This window comes from Schistocerca nitens, chromosome 1 (assembly GCF_023898315.1).
Source record: "Schistocerca nitens isolate TAMUIC-IGC-003100 chromosome 1, iqSchNite1.1, whole genome shotgun sequence".
Classification (NCBI taxonomy): domain Eukaryota; kingdom Metazoa; phylum Arthropoda; class Insecta; order Orthoptera; family Acrididae; genus Schistocerca; species Schistocerca nitens.
Window position 1 is genome coordinate 1,106,777,641 of NC_064614.1, and position 14,742 is coordinate 1,106,792,382.

Consider the following 14,742-nt stretch of genomic DNA (forward strand, 5'->3'; position numbering starts at 1 on the left):
TGTCACCTTAATTGCACGAAGTTTATTAGACAGGGAGGTAGCCCCCCAAGAGTTGGCCCATGATTGTGCAAAGTGGGACTTGATGTGAAGCCGTAAATCTGCCGCAGAAGGGGTTAGAGGGAAGGGGGGGGGAGGGGATAAAAGTGACTGCTCCCCCAGCAGTTGATTACCTGGGATACCCACATGGCCAGGGACCCATAGGAAGTCAACGGAACAAGCAGCATGGTGAAGATCAGCGAGACGGTCATGGATGGCCGAGATCAAGGGATGGCGGGAAAAACTCCTGTCAAGGAGGAAGGACAGGAAAGGAGAGGGAGGGGAAGGGAAAGGAAATGCTGCCCGGGAAAAAAGAAAGGCTACAATAGCTAGCGGCCCCATGCTCGCCACACACGTACTCATGAATAGACTGAGCCCCTTGGGGGGGGGAGTCTACATTTAGAGCTAGCAGCCTGTCATTAAACCAACGGTAAATTTTGTCTAAGCAATATTGTATCCTTCTACAGTCAATCAATGTACATCATAGCATCATCAGTGAATAACCGCAGATTGCCACCCATCCTGTCTGCCACATCATTTATGTACGCAGAAAATAATAGTGCTCCCATCATACTCCACTAGGACACTCCTGACAATGCCGTTCTCTGACGAACATTTGCCGTCAAGGACGACATACTGGGTTCTATTACATAAGAAGTCTTCGAGCCTCTGAGTTATCCGGAAATCTATTCCACATGCTCCAACCTTCATTTATAATCTGCAGTGGGGCACCCCATCAAATGCTTTCTGGAAATACAAAAATAAGGAATCACATTACGCTCGATCCTTAGTTCGCAGTATATCATGTGCAAAAAGGGCAAGCCGAGTTTTGCATGTGAATGATGCTTTCTAGTGGACAAACTTTTTGGTCTCAGGGAAATTTATTATATTTGAACTTAGAATATGTTCAAGAACGTATAGCAAACCCATGTCATGGATATTGTTCCATAATTTTGAAGGTCTGTTCTTTTATCCTTGTGTATAGGAACCCCTTGCACTTTTTTCTAGTTTCTTGGGACTTCACGCTGGGTGAGAGTGACGATAAATGCAAGGTAGGTAAGGCGCCAATGCCATACAGTACTCTTTGTAAAGCGAAATAGGGATCCCATCCAGACATGGAGACTTTCTTGTTTTCATCTCTTAGTTGTTTCTCTATGCCTTGGATGCCTATTACTATTTCATTCATAGAAGAGCCCACAATGGTCAAACAACATTATGCTTAGATGATTCTCCGGTGTGAACAATTTCTTAAACATGAGATTTGAAACTCTGGCTTTCTTTTTCCTATCTTCTACTGCCACACCAGAAGGGTCAACAAGTGACTGGATGGAAGCCTTAGACATGTTTAGCGATTTTCATAGGACCAGAGTTTTCTTGGGTTCTCAGTGAGATCTTTTACTAACATATGATGGTGGTAGTTTTATGCTTCGCGTATATATCCTTTAACAGATGCATGAATCTCTACTAATCTTCACCTGTCACCGTCTGTGCATTCTTTCAAACCAAGAGTGCAACAGCCTTTGCTTTAGTATTTTCCAAATTTCTTTGTTGACCACAGTTGGTGTTCCTGTCCTTTATTCACTTACTAGGCCCACACTTCTCTAGAACACAATTTTCAGTCTATTTAAACTTAGCTCATAATTTCACTGGAACTAAATGATGTCAATTCATTGCTGAAGTGAGATGCTAACAACTGCCTATTTGCTTTTTCTAGCAAAAGAACTCCTAGCCTTATTGACTGGTTTATCAACGACAGTAACTATAGTTGCTATGATGACATCATAGATCACTAATACAGTATATTTTAACTCAGGCACCCTGTATTTCACAAATATTTGTTGGAAATAGCAGTACTAGAAAAGGCCCGAGGAGGAAAACAACACTAACTCCCAGTTCTTAAATTTCTATAACAATACTTTACTGGCAAATATAAGAACCAATTATTTTAAGAACTATTGAAATAAAATACCTTCTTCCTCTCCTGGTCAAGTGTAGCCTTGTAAGTGGACACTTCTTGCTTAAGAGAGCAGTTTTCTTTCTCCATTTCCAGAAGATTACACCGAAACCTTCCTTCTGCAAAATTAAACGATGTGACAACATGTTGAACAGAGAGAAAGAATTAATTTTTAATTTGTTACAATAGCCCATTACAATCTTCACTCAAAATTGAATTTAATAAGTTATTCCAGTGTAATTCACTACAGTACAAGATGCATTCAAGTTGTAACGCCTCTAATTTTTCCCCCCTCACAAAGTAATCACATGAAACTGTGAAAATTGTCACTTCCTGGCATTATCTCCCTGCAGCTGTGCAGATTTTTCACAGATCTGACACCACAATTCAGTGGCAGCTGCAAACATTTCTAACAATAGTGACACAGCTAGTGAATGTGTGACCACAGAGTGGGTGTCATCACTGGAAACAGTCAAAAGTTGCTAGCAGCATGTCACCCGAGTAGGAAGTATAGGAAATCACTACAAAGTAGTAGTCGCAAACTCACTGTGGCGTCATGTTTGCCTGAATTGCTGGTGCATTGTCTTTGTGAAGGACAAAGTATGCATCTTTTTCTAGCCGTTTTTCACTCAATGCTGGAAGAAGCCTGTTCTCTGAAATGTTTTCATAGGGTGAACCTGTCACTGAAGTGCCCTATGGAATGCAGCAAATAGGGATTACATGGCTGCAAATCCAGAACTTTCCCACTATTTTTTCAGCACTGGCACTTACCCAAAATTTTTTCAGTGGTGATTTTGTGGTGTGTGTGTGTGTGTGTGTGTCTGCACTCACGCACACACACACACACACACACAAACACACACACACACACACACACACACATCCACTGAGCTTACTGGCACTTTGTTCCACGATTGAAAAATGAAATGGCACCCATGTATAACTCATCCACTGTTATAATCAATGAAAATAAATTCCTACTCATGCTACTATCATGCGTCAGGAGTGCCTAGCAAAATGCGACCATCATATCCCTGCAGTTACCCGTCAGCATTCACTTTGAGGATACTTTTCACATTTATAGGTATTCATGCAGCACTGTTTTCACACATACCGTGGAAATGCCAATTTTGGAGACTGTGTTCCGCACTCATTCGCCTACCCTCCAAAACAACTTTCTCAGCTCACTCAAAAATGTCAGGCCGTCTCATGCGAGGCTGAGATTGTTGTCTGTTATTGTCAGAAGACGTTCTGCCTTCTTTCAACTGTCACACCCATGAGTGCGCACCACGCACATCCTCGACACCATCACCACATGTCTTACTCAACTTGCAATGAATTTCAATCTGTAACACCAAACAGATGGAGAAAACTGCTCTTGTAATGAAAAAAATTGCTATTTTAAGTACCAAAAACAGTTTTTACTCCCACTGCTGCCACTAGAGTTTTATGTCATACAATGCTGCCATATCTGTCGCATTCACTAGTGCACGCATATTTTAAAGCAAAGAGTGCACGCGTATTCTAAAACAAACAGCATATTTGTATGCTTCCAGTACTGAGAAGAAACGTAGCTGTTGTAACTTCAATGCACCTCATATTTCAGGTCATACTATTCATATAAGCAAAACAAGACTAAAGCAGTAACAACAACGACTGTGATAGAAAATGAAGCAACTCACGTCTCTTAGGAAGGTCAGCAAGGAGTTCACATCTTTTCTTCATACGAAGCTCTAGATGTAAAATTAATTCTCTAAGAATGTTTTCAGCATCAGCACTATTCATTTCCATTGATGGGAATGGTGGACCCAAACTGAAAATATTTTAGACACAAAGATGTTATACAATTTGACACTTAACACATGTAAATAATTTTAATGCATTTCTAAATGGAACAAGTTATCAAAAACAAAACAATAGCGTAACTTGTTATTATTGCCTTTAAACTAAAATGCCAGTTATTTTAAAACACTGAATGCCGAGGTACTCTGACCACGACACATATATTATTTACTGTTTTTAGCGAGGAGAAGAAGAAGGAGGAGGAGGAGGAGGAGGAGGAGGAGGAGGAGGAGGAGGGGGAGGAGGACGTAGTCTGAAATGCCATTTGGCAATGAAGATTAAGGCTTTCCATGATTTCTTTACGTCACCCACAGAAAATGAAGGAATGGTTCTTTTGGAAAGGACACAGCCTTTTACACCCTCCATTCAAGTTTGACCTTTGTCTCGAAGAATGTAATTATCAACATGACAATTATTTTCACTTTCTTTGCTTGGGTTCAGTGTCTTATGTGTAAAGTACTTTCAAGCATATAAATCACTAGCCTATCGTCAAAAGACCAAAAATCACAAGAAACCTTTCCCAAAAAGAACACTCATTTATTCTGGCAAGTTTTGTATGTAATTTAAAGACTTTTTACATGGTTTTCAAGGTATTGATTTAAGCATATTCGCGTCTCGCCAACATTACAGTTAAATTTTTTCTGTGTACTATGTTTTCAAGAAGTACCGAGTTTCACAGCAATATAAATACAAATATTTCTTTCTAGTTTTGCGAGTTGATTATCAAACTCCTGCACACCACTATTCATTTTCTTCCTGTTCACAAAGGCTTAACATTGCCTTACACAAATTTCTACATTTGTCATGATTTACACTAGAGTAGAAACATCAATGTTGTTGGTATATTATCTCATCAAAACACACTTTTTTTAAAGTGGCACCATGAAGAATTAATGCAAATATGTCACAAACTTATATTCATAGAAGTGTCGACAGATAATGTAAAATAGTGAACTGTGGCGGCTGATGGGTGGATATGTGATGATGCAGCACAATTTCACTGCACAGCTGGGAAGGATAGTAAACAGGTGACATGTCAGTTATAGAGCTCTAAGTCTTCACTAATTTCATTCCTCGTACTCAGCTGGACAGTAAGTATGCCCCGCACACAGGTGCAAAACTCACAGATGTCAGCACCGGAGAGAGAGAGAGAGAGAGAGAGAGAGAGAGAGAGAGAGAGAGAGAGCATGTAGTTGGGCTCAAAGAAGTTGGTTGGAGCGATCGGTGAATCACTCGTCATTTGAATGATGCCACTATTTGTGCCAGCATCATTGAATACATGAAAAATGGCCAAACACAGTGTCAAGAAGAAAGCTGTCAACCTACAGAGATGACAGAACATGAAGCCTGAGCAATCATCAGAGAGGCACTCAGAGCTCCAGGTTCGTCATCATCACCAATCCAATTTTCAACTGGTGCTTCACTGATCCTAAGGACCATTAATAGGTGGCTCATAGAAAGGGGGCTGAACTCACAGCACCGACTGTGCTGACTACTTATGACTTCCATACAACAAGCTCAATTGCAGTGGTGTCAGGCACATTTGGCCTGGAATCTCACTGGCTGGAGTAGAATTGTCTTCAGTGATAACATCCGCTTCAAACTGAGCCCAGATGACCAGTGAAGATGTGGCTTGGGATGCCCAGCACAGTACAGGGAAACTAACCGGACTGTTGCCTACCATACACCCACACAATAAGGAGTGATGGTCTCAGTTGTCATTTCAGTTCACAGCAGGACCCCTTTAGTTGTCTTCTGCAGCATCCTTATAGCAGAGCAGTATAATGATATTCGAAGTCCTGCTTTGTTGCCCTTCATGGAAAACTATCCAGGACTCACATTTCAGGAAGGTAAGGCCTGCTCGTACTCAGCTAGAGTTTCTATTCTTGTTTTTGTGCCTGCCAAACCCCACCTTGGCCAGCAATCTCTCCTCAACCAAGGGCATTCTGAGCATTATGGGCAGGGGCTTCCAACCAACTTGGGATTTTGAAGATCTAACATGCCAGTTGGACAAAATCTGGCAAAATATCATTGAAGAGGAAACCCAGCAATTATCAATCAATGCCAAGCTGAGTAACTGCTTGCATAGTGGCTAGAGGTGACCAATGCCTTACCGACTTCTCAAATTGTGAAGTGCACTCTTCAACAAATAAAATTTTTTCTTATACTGGAATCATTTATTTGTTTGCACAAGGACATTGGCTATCGAATTCCCTCCCATTTAAGTAATTTCTCCGTGGCACATCTTTTTTTTTTTTTGTCTTGGTGTATATAAGTCACCACCACCACTATCGGGAGCTTTCTAGAGGCACTTGTCACAAACTGCATGAATAGTTACAATCTTTGAGAACTGACGAAAAACCAGAATCATTCAGAGATCATTGCAGCTTCGTATGACATATTCCCAACAAACAAGCTAAATGTGGCATCAAAATATTTGCTCTGTGCAATGCTAGGTCATTCTACTACACTGATTTGTTGGAAGTGTATTGTTGCAAACAGCCAGGACTGTTTAGTGTTTCTAATAAGCCATTTGATATGGCATGTAGGCTAACTGAACTAATAAAAGGCACAAATAGAAATGTGGCTACAGATAACTAGTCATTTGTATAGGATCTAAGAGAAAAAAAAATCTGAGTGAGTGTTTGCAACAAGGATAGAGAGAGTGGTTCGGCAGTTTTTGGGCACCAGAAGGTAATTACTGTGTTATACACTCCTGGAAATTGAAATAAGAACATCGTGAATTCATTGTCCCAGGAAGGGGAAACTTTATTGACACATTCCTGGGGTCAGATACATCACATGATCACATTGACAGAACCACAGGCACATAGACACAGGCAACGGAGCATGCACAATGTCGGCACTAGTACAGTGTATATCCACCTTTCGCAGCAATGCAGGCTGCTATTCTCCCATGCAGACGATCGTAGAGATGCTGGATGTAGTCCTGTGGAACGGCTTGCCATGCCATTTCCACCTGGCGCCTCAGTTGGACCAGCGTTCGTGCTGGACGTGCACACCGCGTGAGACGACGCTTCATCCAGTCCCAAACATGCTCAATGGGGGACAGATCCGGAGATCTTGCTGGTCAGGGTAGTTGACTTACACCTTCTACAGCACGTTGGGTGGCACGGGATATATGCGGACGTGCATTGTCCTGTTGGAACAGCAAGTTCCCTTGCCGGTCTAGGAATGGTAGAACGATGGGTTCGATGACGGTTTGGATGTACCGTGCACTATTCAGTGTCCCCTCGACCATCACCAGTGGTGTACGGCCAGTGTAGGAGATCGCTCCCCACACCATGATGCCGGGTGTTGGCCCTGTGTGCCTCGGTCGTATGCAGTCCTGATTGTGGCGCTCACCTGCACGGCGCCAAACACGCATACGACCATCATTGGCACCAAGGCAGAAGCGACTCTCATCGCTGAAGACGACACGTCTCCATTCGTCCCTCCATTCACGCCTGTCGCGACACCACTGGAGGCGGGCTGCACGATGTTGGGGCGTGAGCGGAAGACGGCCTAACGGTGTGCGGGACCGTAGCCCAGCTTCATGGAGATGGTTGCGAATGGTCCTCGCCGATACCCCAGGAGCAACAGTGTCCCTAATTTGCTGGGAAGTGGCGGTGCGGTCCCCTACGGCACTGTGTAGGATCCTACGGTCTTGGCGTGCATCCGTGCGTCTCTGCGGTCCGGTCCCAGGTCGACGGGCACGTGCACCTTCCGCCGACCACTGGCGACAACATCGATGTACTGTGGAGACCTCACGCCCCACGTGTTGAGCAATTCGGCGGTACGTCCACCCGGCCTCCCGCATGCCCACTATACGCCCTCGCTCAAAGTCCGTCAACTGCACATACGGTTCACGTCCACGCTGTCGCGGCATGCTACCAGTGTTAAAGACTGCGATGGAGCTCCGTATGCCACGGCAAACTGGCTGACACTGACGGCGGCGGTGCACAAATGCTGCGCAGCTAGCGCCATTCGACGGCCAACACCGCGGTTCCTGGTGTGTCCGCTGTGCCGTGCGTGTGATCATTGCTTGTACAGCCCTCTCGCAGTGTCCGGAGCAAGTATGGTGGGTCTGACACACCGGTGTCAATGTGTTCTTTTTTCCATTTCCAGGAGTGTAGTATGTACCTAAATGTAAAAAAATCTGTTTTAGTGACTCCCACAATGCACAAGGAAGGAACTGTAGAAGAGGCTACTAAGATACCCGACATTACACTAAATTATAATGACTGAGGGGGGGGGGGGGGGGTTGATACTGTTGACCAAATGTGCAATACATATCCAGTAACACAAATGACAGGAAGATGGACACTGGCTATATGGTATGCATTGTTTAACATGAGTGTATCATTGTGGAAATTCTATTTCAAGCAAAGGAAAAGAATAGGAAACATCAAGATCTAGTTTCCTAAAGAACCTTTCTTTTCAACTTGTGAAACCAAATCCTATCAACAGATCTGGGATACAAAGTTTACCCGCAGACGTCAGCATGTACCTATGTCGTTACGAAGCTGAAGAGATTCATATACAAGAGCAAGCACTGAAGAATAAAGGTAACTCAATTTGTAGGGGGACAAAGAACAGATCTATAACAAAAAGTTTTAGCTCTTGTAATGACTGTGTCTGCAAAGGACATTCTCAGACAAGAGTTTTCTGTGAAAAATGCAGTGTTTGTACATACAAGGTTGAAGACAATTAATTTTGCAAACAAATTATTCCAATTTAACAAGTTAGCATCTATAACACATATGGCACTATTCTTAAGCAGAATATTAAATGTTACATGTAGTCATATGACAATAAATGATAAGCAAATGCACGCACGCACTCGCTCTCTGTACGAATCCAAAAATGTCAAAAATCACACATCAGATTGGGTGAATGTGGAGGCCACGCAAAACAAGCTGTCTTCCGACCACTTGTAGCCAACTGCATACTGATTTACACCAGTGGGGTGATGCACCACCTTGCTGCCAAATAAAGTTCTGTGGTTCAGCTTCTTCCAGTTAAGGGAAGAGGTGTAGTTCTAGTGCATCAATATAAGGAGTTACAGCTGCTTCACTGAAAAATTAAAACCCATAAACTTTCCATCGGGGTATGGGACAAAAATGATCAATTTAAGAGTGTCTTGTTGTAACTGTATCATACGCTGGGGATTTGCTGACCCCCAGATGTGCACATTATGTGTGTTCACATTTCCACTTACACAAAATGTCTATTAATCACTGAAGACAGCACGTTTCAGAAAATCTTAGTCATGCAGCAACATTTCATTTGCAAAGCTGGTATATAAACTGTAGTCTGTAAGCTTTAGAGCCTACAACAACTGTAACCAATAAGGACATAGTTGTAAGCATTTCCTTAATCTTCCACACAGAAATAATTGGAACTGCTAATTCATAACTAGCCTTTCGAACGGATTTCTTGGGTTGTGTGTGAAAGACTCGTGCTCCTTCAACATGTTCTACAGACACTCTTGGTTGTCCCATACCCTTTCCTTTGCAATGACACATGTGATCTTCAAACTGATGGTAACATCTATGGATTTTATCATCATTTGGAGGATTACAACAGAACTTTATGAAATTCACATTTAACTGTAACAGCGAATTCACGCCTTGCAAACTATAAAACACAAAGCTTTCAGTTCACTAGTCACCATCTTTGCTATTAATACTTTCTAATGAAAGGCATAGGAAACAGTGCTTGTATACAAGTGTACAAACAAAACTGTTTGGGCAGTATGTACAGAGTTAGTGTGAAAAAAATCCAAGGAGTCTCTAACTGGTATTATTTTACATACAGAACACAAGCATGCATACAGTAATTTTTAATGCCCCATATGAGAAAAAGAATTTAAATAAACTGAATTTTATTATAATTTTTATTGTTAGTGCTAAAACTGCACAGTATGCAGAATATTGTCAAAGACCAATGGTCATATATGCAGACTAAATAAACCCTAAACTTTCATTACGTGTCATGTGCTTTTTTTTTTTTTTACATGTATTATCAAACGAGAAATCAGTACACATATGAAAAAAATGTTGTAACTTCTAAATTTGTTATTTTATAACACTCAGTAGTAATCACTTTAACCATTTATAATTGTCATTTTTATTTCACTTCCTATATGAAGGCGAACCCTGTTCATTTCATACATGCTTAAGAAAATTAGAAAGACAACCTTACTTTCATTCATGTAAGATACGAGTCCACATTTTCTAAATAGGATATTTCAATTAAATCTTATATGTACATTAAATATAAATTAAGTATCAGCAATAACATAGGAAAACTTACCTTTATGTTCCATACTTTTAAAAATTAGAATAAATGATGACCAGAAGGATATGACAGACAAAAGTAACATTTAAACAAAAAGAAAAATATTACAAAACTTCTTTGTGGGCAGAAGTATGTACATGAAACACTGTATTAAAGCTAATTTGTGATTTTGAAATTATTTGTTTCTTCTAATTTCTGCAGGTCAGTTCTTTTCTCTTTTGCAGCTTTCATCATACTATTTGTTTATTTATTAACAAAGTCATATCATGATGTTTCTTTGCCTGGTCAGCAAGTTCTGCAGACTGATTTTGTATGGCCATTTACGTAGCATTGCAGATATTTTCTTTTCTTTCTAACTTAATTTTCATCAAGGTCATCAATTTTAGTCTCCCTTTTGATTAGCATTTTCTATATTGATTATAACAGCGTCTTGCCACTGAAATGCTTGCACAAATCTTTATCAATAACTTTTGTTATAGATCCACCTAAGCTATTTATATAATCACAAATGCTAAAACCTCTTTCCAGTTGCTTGGCCATGGCTTAATAGAAGCTTCTGGATACGTGGTCAAACCTTCATATGTTTCACTTTTAAATGAAAGGGAAATAAATCATTTACTCTCCTAGTTTCCTTATAAAAATTAAATTCTTCACTGTTTCTACAAACAGTTTCATGGATAAAATCTGTGTGAACGTCGTCATAGTCTACAATTTTCACAATATTTAAATCTGCTGAGCTACTTTGAAGGCTTTTCATCTTCCTTATACAATTTTTCTTCTCTTCCACTAAATTTGTTGGCATTAAACATGACTTCTTCCAATGCTGAAACCTGCTGGCGATTTTCAAATTATAACCGATACCATTTTAATTAGCACAGACTTTACATCCCTAAATGAAGTCAATCTCTATTTAATCTGCTTTTCACCACAAAACCAAGGTCAACTATAGTTAAATTATTCAACGATTCTGGTTTTAAAAACCTTTGCCTTAATGTAAGAATTACTTTAATAACACAACTTGTGTACCACAACATATGCAGGCAAAATTTCTAGTACACGGTCACATAAAGACATTTTCTTATCCATGGGTAGTAAAAAAATTTCAAAGGAAATCATGCCCCATTAACTGTACTAAAATCTTCTTTCCTAGCAGGAGAACATCTGAGTAATCTATACAAAAAAAAAAAAAAAAAAAACATTCCAATGCCCCAATCTAATGTTTCAAATCCTTGTCTAAAAACATTATGTATAACGTGTAATGTATATTTATTAGTTAACTGGTATTATCATTAAGGTTGTGTTCCTCCATCAATTTGTGCAATTTTAAGTTGACATTTGGGCTGTCCATAGACAGTTTTAACACGTTATTACATGATAAGGGGAAAAATTTAACATAGCCGATTTTGAAACATGCCACTTGCAATTGCATGGCTGAAGAAAACTTGTTACAAAGCATTTTTTAATATAGTTGTTTAACCAAAACCTAACATGAATTTCTATCTGCTTCATTAAAGTTTTTGATTTCAATGCTCCCTTTAAATCTTCTAGCACAATATTTTTGTAAGAATGGTACAAGTCCAGACCTTCATATGTTAGTGGTTTTCTTTTTGTCACATGGCAAGTTAGCAGCAACATTGGGAAACTTTTTAATGACTTTATGAATGTATGTTTGATCTGTATGAATAGTGACATTTGATAGATCTCAACACCCAGTGTATTTCTGCATCCAACATCTCAAGAGGTCTCCAGCTAATTCAGCATTTTCTTTTCCAGATGAACTTCATTCTTTGCTGCAGCCTACTGCTGGGAAGAAGTTGCTGGCTTTGAAAGAGATTTAAATGCTTTTTTTTCCCTTGCACACAGCATTGCTTTTAATGTGTGGTTATGTCTTTTATAACTCATGTGATTTTAGGTCAGAGTCTCTCTCACTGGCAATCAGAAAATCTTTGTTGTATGCAATGCATTTTGCTTTATGTTTACCCTCGCCAGAAGGTGAAAGCCAATCCTTGTACAATACATTTTCTAGCCAGTTTACACTGACTTTTCCACCCACTGTCATATCATTTACACTCAGACAATATTCCTAGAGAAAAGAAGAAAAATTTATCTAGAAACATCAGATAGCCTGTCAAGTATGTCTCATTCCGTATGAATACAATGATTTTTTTTTAAAAAGTCGTTTCACCATGGTAATTTTTTTACCACAGACTGATGTAATTGCTCTATTCTTTCCCAGGTTATCAGAAATATGTATAAATATATACATGACGAGCTGAAGTACAAAAATAAGATTCCAGGATTAATGTGAGCCAACATATAAAATTAATATTACAAGAGTAGTGGTCTGATATACTAAGTTTAAGATAATGTATCTCAGATGAAGCATTAAATAAAGCTTAGCAACTTAACGGGATTTTACAGTCTTCATTAAAGCAAGGAAAATGTACTTACCAGTAGAGAAAAAAAGATTCTTTTATCAGCAAAACATGATGAGAGTAATCTTATCAGCAGAATATCTGCAAGTTTAGAATTATGTAGCAGAATCTAGTAACGTCATATGTAACTTAAGTAATGCCCCCAAGCACTCCAAATACCTGAATTCCGTGTAATTCCCCGCAATAAGGTGACACTGCTGCTAACCACTTTTCGGAGCTTCATAAGAGGGGGAGGAGGGAAGGAAGTCTCTTAAAGAACTGTTTTCTCTTCGGGCTGTAGAAGAGTAGGTGTGGTTATTAGTGTGATCCAAGCCGATCACCACAGTTTGAACTGAATGACATGCTAAGAGAACTGCCATTTGTTTTGTGATCACAATACATTAAAAAAATTCCATAGTGATAATATGCATGTTTGAAGCTGCACAGATTTTGCATTGGTTGATACAGAAAGAGCATAATTTGGAAACGTGAACCAATCAGCCAAGGCAATGATTCACTCCGAAACCCATTTTGAAATTATAAATGCTATCTGCACCAAAGTGTACCCACTTCACCTTATTTGTCAGCAGTTCCTGGAAACTATGTAGTCATTTTAGAACTGACTAACAGAGTAGGTGGGCTGCTGCCAACACTCATTTTTCTTTGAATTGTGATAGTGGATGAGAACCTAGTCATTCTTAAAACTTATAAGGTTAATCACAGTACTTTAAGTTGACTGCCATAGAAAAAACAGCAGATTTAAACTTGGCATACCCCACCACATTTTTCCCTTTACAACTTTACTGCAATCTAAACTGAGAAATCATCGTGTACAAGCTGCAGTACCATAATACATTTTTTCACAGTTCACAAAAATCAGTATTTTGCAGTGTTTCCTCCCTATCTCAGATTCATTCACTAACAATTCGGTGTAACAATAATTGAAATTCCTGAATGGAAAGAAACATACAATAAGGAAAAAGCAACCACTTACCCATAGAGGATTGATGCAAGGCGCTCAGACACACAATGAGAAACTGTCAAATGTTAAGTTCTATTTTCTATTATGTTTCTTAGCAACACACACCAAATCTCTATGGGTAAAATGTTGCCTTTCCCTTATTTAATAATTTAGTGTGATGTCACTCCATTTCTCTTCCTGGCTGGATAACTGAAACTGCTCATTTAAAGAAAAATTAACAAAAACAACCCTTTTATCCCTGAGGTATCAATAAGACAATGTCCATTTGACCTGGAAAACAACTGGCAACACCATGTCTGCAAGACATCGCCAGTTCAGCTGAATCTGTATAACAACTTGTATTTGCCAGAACATTATCTGTTTGCACAATAGAAGCTAGTACACATTAGGCACAAAAGAATTTGAAATGATTGTACCCAGGAAACTTGTTTGAAAAATTTCTATAAATTTAACAAAGGTTTAGGAAATGCAGACATAAAACAAATTCAATCAATACGCAGGACTGCAAAAAAACAGCATCAGAGGAACAATGGGTCTGGGTGTTCAACACAGCAAGAGTTAATTACCACAGAATGCAACGTGGAGAAGTAATAAAATCTGAAGAACAGGGAAAGTAAATTAAAAGCAGTGTATCAAAAAATCAAGTGAAAAGATTCTAAATGTGAATTACGTAAGTACATAGAATAAATTACATTCGAACTCAGATTCCACTGCCACATATGCACTACCAAATTATTAGACAAGAATCTTAAGACTTACCTATACACAAGACCTATATCAAAATCATTTTGTACATCTTCCTTCTTTTCATTCTGCTCCAGGTGCTGTACAGCCTGCTTGAAAATCTATAAAACAGGAAACATGTTTATCCCCATTCTTGAAACATCTGAAATAGTCATTTACATGTACAGTTTTAACAGGGAAAAAAATTTGCATGCCTTTTTCTGTTACCATCAAACAGATGTTGCAAACATCACACCTCTGACATTTGCCATATCTGCCTCAATAACCAATCTATGTCCCATCTCCACAATTAGTACCAGTGCTTCAAACAACTGAATAAGCTCATTACCTGATTTGCTTTTCTCCGTCCTGGCAGTAAACCAATCTCGATCTTGGGTGCCTCTGGTCTCGTTACCTGGACTTCTTGTGTCATCTCAGCAAATTTCATAACTTGCTACACAAAACAAAAATCTTATAAAAGCAATCAA

At 39.4% G+C, this 14,742-nt stretch overlaps 1 protein-coding gene across 1 annotated transcript in view; it reads right to left on the reverse strand.

Annotated features, from left to right (window-relative positions):
* The window catches only part of LOC126198828 (kinesin-like protein KIF23), a 157,951-nt gene that overhangs the window by 96,753 nt on the left and 46,456 nt on the right, over window positions 1-14,742 (reverse strand). The window contains exons 7-10 of the mRNA XM_049935405.1: window positions 14,604-14,708; window positions 14,291-14,376; window positions 3,673-3,803; window positions 2,006-2,109 (exon numbers count right to left, since the gene is read on the reverse strand). Coding sequence (XP_049791362.1) covers window positions 2,006-2,109; window positions 3,673-3,803; window positions 14,291-14,376; window positions 14,604-14,708 — 426 coding nt within the window. The remainder of the gene's footprint in view (window positions 1-2,005; window positions 2,110-3,672; window positions 3,804-14,290; window positions 14,377-14,603; window positions 14,709-14,742) is intronic.